We start from the raw sequence: 9429 nt of genomic DNA, 5'->3' as shown, positions 1-9429 counted from the left end.
TCACAGGTGATGATGTGCCTAAGTATAAGGCCTGTTTGGTTGTTAAAGGGTTCAAGCAAGAGAAGGGTGTGGACTTTGATGACATCTTATCTCTAGTTATGAAGACGACCACACTTAGATGCGTACTTGGACTAGTGGCAGCAAACGATATGGAGCGTATGCAAATGGATGTCAAGACAGCTTTCTTGCATGGAGATTTGCATGAGCAAATTTACATGGTGCAATTGGAAGGTTTTGAAGAAAAGGGCAAAGTCTTAGAGCATTTGATTTGCAAGCTGAAAAAGAGTCTCTATGGCCTTAAGCAAGCACCTAGATAATGGTATCAAAAGTTTGATGCTTTCATTCGGTCCCAGGGTTTCAGAAGGAGTGAAATTGATCATTGCCTCTACACAAAGGGATAACGATAATAGCTTGATACTTCTGGCACTATATGTGGATGATATACTATTGGCTTCATATTCTTGGTATGTGTATCACGCATGATCAGAGTAGGCGACTCCTTTGGCTTTCACAGAAGGAGTATGCTACAAGAGTATTGCAATATTTCAATATGGAGGGGGGGAAGGCATTGAGTACTCCATTGCCTCCATATCTGAAACTGAGTCAGGCAGATAGTCTCAAATCAGATGAGGAGAGGGCCATGATGGCCAAGGTTCCTTATGCATCAGCGGTTGAGAGTTTTATTTATGCTATGATAGCTACTAGACCTGACATTGCATTTGTATTGGGAGTTGTTAGCTAGTATATCGCTAATCCAAGAAAGAGACATTGGGAGGAAGTTAAATGCATCATGAGGTATATGAAGGGTACCAAGGAGATGTGCATCTACTAATGCATCATGAGGTACATGAAGGGTACCAAGGAGATGTGCATCTGCTTTGGCAGAGGAGAGATGCGTGTACTTGGATACATAGATTCAAACTATGTAGGGCATGTCGATAGCAGGAGATCCACTTCCGATTGTGTTAACCTTTGCAGGTGGCGCAGTGTCATGGATGTCTCATGTTCAGAAGTGTGTTGCTTTGTCTACCACATAAGCTGAGTATGTTGCAATCACAGAGGGTTGCAAGGAGGCTATATGGCTAGTGGAGACTTGGGGATTCATACAAGTGTGCCGACATTGCATAGTCATTCCATGAGTGCTATTCAGCTAGCATGGAATCCGGTCTTTCATGCAAAGACCAAACACATTGAGGTCGAGTACCATTTCATCAAAGAGGTACTCGCATAGAGCTTGTCAAGGTTTATATAGATGATAACCCTATAGATATGCTAACGAAGAGTCTACCTATTAAGCAGTTTGAGTATTGTCGTGTCTTGATGGGCATTGGATAGTATGTCCACTAGTTGTTCTCCCTTAAAGGCACATTGTCCTTTAAGTGGGAGGTTGTGGGGATTAAAGGCCACTGTGTCTTAAACTTGATTATGTACATAGTACTCAACATATATATATGAATGACATAGAAGATAAGGTTGGTTCAGCACCCACAAAATTTGTGTGTTCCTCTCTGGCTCTCACTCTCTCTTGTTATCCACTTCTGTTGTGAACTCACATGATGTTGCAACACATGTATTTGACCAAGGAACCAATAAATCTCAAGCTAGAAGCGTTGAAAATATTGTTTGCTGGACATGCCTATGAACACATTAGGAAAACACTCTCAATCAACCACGTTGGAAATGAGGACCCATCCATACCAATTTGAAAGGCAATATCGAAGACATCTTCATTGAGATGGCATGCCTCACAAGTTCTACTTCTTACTAGCTTCCTTTATTTTGGTGAGTTCGCTATTTCTTTGTTTGAGCTAGGTTGGAGTGAGCTCCTGAAATATCCAAATCTTTGTGCCCTTCAGCTTATGTGTTTATTGTCTCAGGATCTTAATTCTTGCTGCCCTACATCTGAAATAAACTTGTGGTTGAGTGCTAGTTTCACAGATATTGAATATATCATTCTCATCCCATTCCACTTGCGGTATTTCCTTCTTAAGGCATATGATTATCTCATCTATGTCATCATCATGAAGGCATCCATCTTTCAAACCCCCAACGCGTAAGATCATTCATTCTATTATTTATCCTAGATTCTTGCTCTTTCACTTCCTTGTAAGGATCAACTTTGTTCACTTTGCTATTCACATCAGCAATCATCTTGCGTTATTTCCTTCTTAAGGCATATGATTATCTCATCTATGTCATCATCATGAAGGCATCCATCTGTCAAACCCCTAATGCATAAGATCATCCATTCTATTATTTATCCTAGATTCTTGCTCTTTCACTTCCTTGTAAGGATTCTAATCACATCAGCAATCATCTCTTCCTATAGATTTCACTTGTGTGGTGATCATGTCCTGCACTTTAGAAACCAATTGTAGTGTCATGGATTACTTCTTGCTTTCCATTACCGTCCATATCATGACCATGTCTTGCACTTTAGAAACCAATTACGGTGTCATGGTGGAGATGCATTACATTTTTGTATTGCCTCATGGATTACTTCTTGCTTTCCATTATTCTCCATATCATGAACTCTCCAAGAGAGAGAGAGAGAGAGAGAGAGAGAGAGAGAGAGGAGAGGAGAAGGAGGAGGAAGACAAATTTAAACAAGAGAAGGAGAGTGAGAAAGTGCTACCTACTTAAAGGGGGATAGACACAGAGACAACATCTTAGGGGAGAGGGAGGGAGCTAGCACGAGAGGATGGAGAGAGAGAGAGAGAGAGAGAGAGAGAGAGAGAGAGAGAGAGAGAGAGAGAGGATCCCAACCGCCTGTCGTAGATGGGTATGCTACTCGACCATATAATTGATGCAATCCATGGATACCCTTCTTAGTGCTATCCTAATTCCATGGTAGATCCCTCTTGAACCTAAGCTTTGATACAAAGATGGTTTGCAATATTCGTGCGAATCATTGTAACACATCTCTAGGCTAACATACATTGTCTAGCTTGTTTCGCAGTTATCATATGTTGCGTAGGGCCTCGTAGGGCATTTGTAATGTGTGTAAGCTTGGCATCTTCACCAGGTTAGAGCTTTTCAAGTCAATATTTTGTGGCTATGCTAGTGAGCTTCTTCACCAAGTAAGTCTCACTGTTTTACCAATGACCCTCATTTAATGCTTTATACTCACTTTATATTACATATGAGCTTACTTAGTATGGACTATGCACTCCAAAATGAACTACTATAATATGTGGTTTTATGGTGTGGATGTTGAGTGTTTGATTGGTGGAGATGTGGGTTGTGATTGCATTGAACTATTTTATGTTGCTCTCTAGGAGCATTTTCTATGCACCTTTTATTGTGTTTTAGTTTGTGTTCTTTGCCATGTTGTTGAAGGTGGTCCTTGATGCATTACTTTGGTGGACATATGTGTTTGTGTGTTAAGATGTCAAGATTGAAGTGGCATGATAATTATCTTTGAAACCTTCCAAAAGAAAATTGGCCATTATTTGTTGGTTGGAGATTTTCTAATATAGTGCTTTAGCAATAATTTTTAATGGCCTAATTGTTTACAAGAAATCTATATGCTCTTATATTTATATAATCCATCCATATAAAGCTTCATATGAATGGGAGAAGATTTATGTCTCTTCTCACCCACCCATTTCATAAGATTTAGTTGTTTTTGAGCACCTTTGTAAGGGAGAAACTCTTCTTGGATATCACTCTTGTAAGGGAGAAACTCTTCTTGGATATCACGTGTCAAGGAGGGGAAGTGAAGGTGCTACATAACATCTTTTTGCAAGTAGTTTATTTTCTTTTCTCATTTATATTTTCTAATAGAGAAGGTTCCAAGTGGCACTCGAGGAGAGTCAAGTTCTAGGCACAACTCTTGTGGGCAGTGAGCACAAGTAGAGCGGAGAGAGAGTAGGGTGAATCTCGTTGGGTGGCCAAAAAAGTTCTCTATGTATATTTATTTAAATCTCTATATATGTGTAGACAAACCTACATATATATCTCAACATATATCTAATATATGCATGTATTCTTTTCAATTGGGAGAAGTCTGAAGCTCGCTCGTCTTGGGAGTCGGGATTGCGGGCAGCACATCGGATTCTTCCGGACGCCAGACCGCACAGCTGACACTGCTAGTTCGTGTCTATCCATCCGCTAAGAAAGAAGAGCAGAAACCGCGAGCAACCTTGCGAACAAGCGAGCGAGAGAGCAGGAGCTAATAACAAGCGAGCGAGAGACAGCGATTGGAAGAGCGAACAAGCAAGCGAGCGAGTTCTCTAGAGAAAGAAAGAGAGAGAGAGAATAGCTGTCTCTTCTTGCGACAGCTGATTCGTAAGGATCAAACAGTAAGCTCGCGAGCCACCCAGAAAGATCGAGCAGCAGAACCAGCGAGCGAGCGAGTGAGAGAGAGAGCGAGCGAGCGAGATCGAACAGATTCTTGCCCACATCACATCCTTTTCCCTGCAGATTCGTACCCAAAGGATGATACGGTAGCCTCGCGAGCGACCCAGAAAGAAAGAGGAGCACACCCCTCTGCGATTCTTCCACACGCGAAGGATCCAACAAGTAAGCTCGTCAGAAATCGCGACAGCCCACAAGTAAAAGTCGCCACACATCGGGTGAGTCCCTGTGCCTTCCTTCTTGGAGCAGCAGCAGAGCTCGCGAGACATACACCACGCAGTCAGAGAGATAAACCGCTGTTGTGTTTCGTTGCGCTCAGATTTGGGCTTTGGAGACAACACACAGACAAGATCTGATCCTACGCTTTCTTCGACAGCCCGATTTCGCCATGTTTGCCCCTCTCATGGTCTTCGGATTCGCTGCTTTCGCATTCGCCCTACATGCCGTTCAATTCCTCTTCCACCATCTCTTCAGCCATGTCTCTATGCACGCTCTCAGGTAAATTTTTATCTCTCACGTTCTCCCTCGCCCTGTTCGAGCGAGGATTTTATGATGTCTCTCTGTGAACAGACCACTCAAATTCTGTTCGTTCCCTTTTTCACGTAGCACCTTTCCTTGTCAACAGATTTCGGTACCGTATGGCTGGGTTCTAGGAATTATGGAATGTTTGTTACAAATGCAATACCCTAGCTCTCTCCTTGCAGCTTTGGTTTCTGCGTGGTTTCCTCGTTGCCCGGAAGAGATTCCTTACAGGGGTGGCCTTAGATAGGGATTGGATGTTGGCTTACTGATTCAATGTTTCTTACCGATGGACTAATGTAGCTCTGGCCTTGCAGCTTCGGTTTCGGCGTGGTATCTTGACACTGGCTGGGAAACCGTTACTTCCAGCTTGGAATCATTAAACCCGAAAGGGGCCACACCTTATAACAGAAAGAGCTGAGAATGATTCTCGATTGCGGAGCCTAATTCCTCAATAATCCAAGATAATAAGCAGATGTCAGACTAGCTGCTACGATGTTCACGGTTTCTGTTCCAAAAAGTCATAAGTTGTATCCGAGAAAGATGCTGCTAGGGACGGCTCGTTTGTGACTATCGTGGCTTAAACCATCTATCACGGGCCAACATCAAAATGCTTTTAGCAAATTTGTCGTATGTCCAAAACTTGTACAGCTCGCCTGGAATGCTAATCCTAGCAAGGCATTCCGAGATATCTATCTACAAAATACTGAAAATTGCGGACTTTGTCTACTCGGCAAAAAGCATGCCTGAGTTAGTGTTTTTCATTATCTGAACGTAAATCTGAATTCCAGCTGCTGCTGTTGCTGCTGTTTCTTTACTCTATAAACTCTTCTGAATCCAATAGGTGGAATGGTAGCAAGATATGTTAAGACCTTTTTAAAGGAAGGTATGTAATTGTCTAATATAGAAAAGGAGACTGAGATGCAGTATTGAAATTAGAAGAGGGAGTAATCTTTTATCGTGGGAGATGACAAAATTAAATTGAGCTTCTAGCAGTCAGTCTCTCTCTCTCTCTCTCTCTCACACACACACACACACACACACAACCATTCTGTTACCAGATATGCCATCTAAGATGCTTCCCAACGAAAGCAATGACTCCATAAAGCTCATTGGCTAATACTCCCACAGGCAGCCTTGCTCTGGTTTCGTCATTATCGCTTAACACTACTTCCACGTAGAGAATATTGAAAGCATCAACGAGATGGCCCTTCTTCCCTCTCTACTCTGTAACAAACTTAGAAAGCCTCCTTGAGAAATTGTTACAGAACCGAAGTAATGTCATGAATGTATCTATGAGCAAGCTCGTTGGATAATACTCCCATAGGCAACATTGCTCTGGTTTCATTGAAGTAATGATACACTCGTTTCCAGAATCTTCAACAAGCCAAGGTGTTAGTCCTTTTTTAGGGCTCCCTCTTTTTTACCCCACTTTCTCTGGGAATCGCTTCTAAAATTAGATTGAAATTCACGTTTACTGCTTCATTTCACCACTATAGGAGTTACAATTGGCAAGTTCCCCACTTGATAGCCTGCAGCTTGTTTGTGGTTAAGTTTTTGAAGTTGGAAGCGGCTTTAAAGCCAGAACTTGTGGGATTCTAGACTATGATAGCATAATCTTTAAGCTTTCAATATAAATTCTTATGCAAAGCTCATAACTCTCTCTCTCAGTTCCCTTTGTACTCAGCTCCTAGTGGTTGTGGGCTTAAGCAATGATTAAAAGCTGTGGCAATGTTTCCATTAGAGCAAATATACAGCCCATTCTGTAATTGTGGATGTACTAAATCACAGTGAGAGAGCACTTTTAGGAAACAGTAGAGAGCAGACTCGATGTGTGAAAGAATGATGAGCCACCCGATACAAGAGGATTCACAAAATAATTAAAAGTCTGCAGAAGATTTTCCTAGGAGGACAAGCTCAAAGTGGGGCTCCATTGTTGGAGTTTTTATTGCACTTGTACCTTTATCTAGGAACCAATAATGGATTGATGAAGATTCAATAACTGTATTTACAAATTGCAACGGGCAACACATGCAAATCCCGAGTCCCAAATGCTCGAAATGCATCACTGGAAGAAAAAGGTAATGTATACTGGACAAATTCTATTAGTTTCACTAGAAGAGAAACTCTGGAGTCTCGAGAGGATAGTGAATTTTCTGTAGCCTAAAAGATCAAAGAGGAACACAGACCTGAAAAGAAAAGCTGCAAAGGTCATCTTAGTTTCATTTCCGTCAAAACCAACACCAAACGATATACCCAATGGCAGTCCTATATTAGTTCTGTGGTTATATTTTTCTTAGGTTAATCGCAATTCTAGATAGACCTTACGAACTCTCAGACTGTCTAAAGTGCAAATTATAAAACTATGAGACAACATCTGAAATCAAATGCATGTTCTCTCCACCACAGCCCACCCCCAAATCACAAGGTGGTTTTAAAACAGTCGAACAAACAACCTACATAGCTGTAACACCGATCAGGCCAAAATGGAAGGATAGTCTGCTTAAGTAAAGGCATTGAAGATTCATGCCCTTGTAGAGGTGAGGAAGAGTGCTGGATAATTTACAGTTAAGAAGCAGTATGTGTGAGGAGCTTGATGCTTTCTTACTGATAGGGACGTCGGGTACTGACTATAACAAGAAACATAAGTAGTTTTGATTGAATTGAGAGAGTTTTGATTGAGATTCTGGGACTAGCTCGATTTTAGGAAATTATATGATTAAATACACTTGCAGCCTTTGGAAGGCAGCTCAATTTTCAAAAGATTGCAAACACTTTACAACATTGACAATTATGGTTCCCCAGGAGCACATCCCGACAAGAGTGACTCCTACCGGTCTTGCACTCCTCTCAAGAGATTTACCAATGCCAGAAACAAATTTAAAATGTCTAAATAAAGAGCTACAGATGCCCAAATGTATTCATCATAGCTGTAGCGCTTGATGAGGTTGTCCGTGTCATAAACAATATATGCGCTAAAGATGATGGATGCAATGGCTCCATATATTGTCACGGAGAGCCGACCGAATGGGAAGAAGAGCTGAAGATAGCAAACAGAAGAAAAAAGGCGTCAGGTACGTTACAAAGCTCATAGATTCTTCTGAGTGAAATGGACGGTTACACGAAAAAAGACCTAAATTAAATCTGGCAACGGGTAGGACCACCACCTGAATAAGCCCATATAATATGAGAATCATGACAGCGGCAGAAAGCATGGGGCCCAGAAAGCTAAAATCATAGCCTCTTCTTGCAGCCCAGTAAGTGTAGGCAGTCAAGGTAAGAACAACGGCTCCTGTCAATATCAAAGCCTCCAAGATAATTCTCCCTGCACACAATCAACCATAAGAATCACCCGCCACACCATGAGAAAGTCGAATTCATTGTAATAACTATATGTTATTCCATGAAACAGTCTCCATATCTACACATCCAATGCATCCTTTTTAAGACGTCCAACGTCTTTGGTAACCTTACAAAAAGAGGGCATACCCTCTGTATAAGCACAGGTTATGCCGACTGTCAAGCTGATGGTGACTGTGAAGAGGCCGAGCAATATAAGATTCAGAGGGTGTCTTTGATGATAATAATATAGAGGACATAGCACTGCAAAATTGTACATAAAGATCTCGTTGATACTTCTGAAACTTGTGAATAGCAATAACAGTGCTATAAAAAGTTTTAAGTAGCGACAGAAACCAAAACACAATCGCTCCTGCAATTTTATCAAACATTGTAATCTAAACTTAATAGTGCCAAAGGAACTCCTCAACCCACCTGTTGATCAACTATCAATCAAAAGTTTCAAAACGTCAACGCAACACTAATGAGAGTCTGCAAAAGCAACCTCCGATGCACTCCAATTCCAACTCAGAAGATTATATAAACGGAGAAAGAGGGATCTTACATATGAGCGGTAAGATAGCGATGAAGATAAAAAGAACAGGGCTGCTTGTCAAGAAGGACGAGACAGGTTGATAGGCCACTACGACTGCAGATACGATGATAGTGAGAATGATCTGCGTGCTGAGGATTCCATAGACCTTTCTGATGAAAGCCCAACGGAGGGAATTGTATTCGGCTGGAATTCCAGGATAGAGAACTGGAACACGTTCCAAATCGCTGTCCAAATCGCGCAAGCCGTCCTTAGGAAAAGCAGACATGGTTGTAGATAACTTGAATACTGTCTGTAAGTTCTCGCGAAGAAATGAGCATGTAGTTGATGAATCAAAGCACAAATCCAATCCGAGCAATGCGAGCTAGATTCAATCGTGTCATGGGAAACTGGAATGTATGGGAGGAGCTCAAATCTAATCAATCCAAGAGCTCGGAGAGAGAGCATTTTGTGAAGGGGCTTTGAGTTCACGTGAAGCCACCGTGTGCACCCAGGTCCACACGAATCTCACACGCTTCACACGTACCCGCTTTCCATTTAATTATGAGCTTGTACACAAATGTTGAAAACTCCCCATCAACAACGTGCTCGAATCAACTCCTTAACCAACATTTATTTTAGCCTACCTTCATGCGTAGCTCGTGGGAACGTGGATCCCC

The 9429-nt window shown here is 41.8% G+C and overlaps 2 protein-coding genes across 2 annotated transcripts; one reads left to right on the top strand and one right to left on the bottom strand.

The window, feature by feature from the left end:
- Positions 1–3979: 3979 nt before the first annotated feature.
- On the top strand, positions 3980–5836 carry LOC147880073 (uncharacterized). Its single transcript, XM_087371654.1, has 4 exons — positions 3980–4094; positions 4186–4638; positions 4736–4857; positions 5196–5836. Exons 1-4 carry the CDS (start codon positions 3980–3982, stop codon positions 5259–5261), a joined length of 756 nt encoding a protein of 251 aa, XP_087227780.1. The 3' UTR covers positions 5262–5836.
- A 1613-nt stretch (positions 5837–7449) lies between these two features.
- LOC147880072 (BI1-like protein) lies at positions 7450–9195 on the bottom strand. Its single transcript, XM_087371778.1, has 4 exons — positions 8783–9195; positions 8368–8481; positions 8046–8203; positions 7450–7918 (listed from the first exon to the last, which is right to left on the bottom strand). The coding sequence occupies exons 1-4, from the start codon at positions 9036–9038 to the stop codon at positions 7709–7711; spliced, it is 738 nt and encodes a 245-aa protein (XP_087227904.1). The 5' UTR covers positions 9039–9195; the 3' UTR covers positions 7450–7708.
- Between the last annotated feature and the right edge of the window lie 234 nt (positions 9196–9429).

Source organism: Dipteris shenzhenensis, chromosome 33, assembly GCF_047967505.1.
Source record: "Dipteris shenzhenensis isolate YYH24624 ecotype China chromosome 33, Dip_SZ_1.0, whole genome shotgun sequence".
Lineage (NCBI taxonomy): Eukaryota > Viridiplantae > Streptophyta > Polypodiopsida > Gleicheniales > Dipteridaceae > Dipteris > Dipteris shenzhenensis.
The sequence above is the reverse complement of the archived record's forward strand: the minus strand, read 5'-3'. Positions and strand labels throughout refer to the sequence as shown.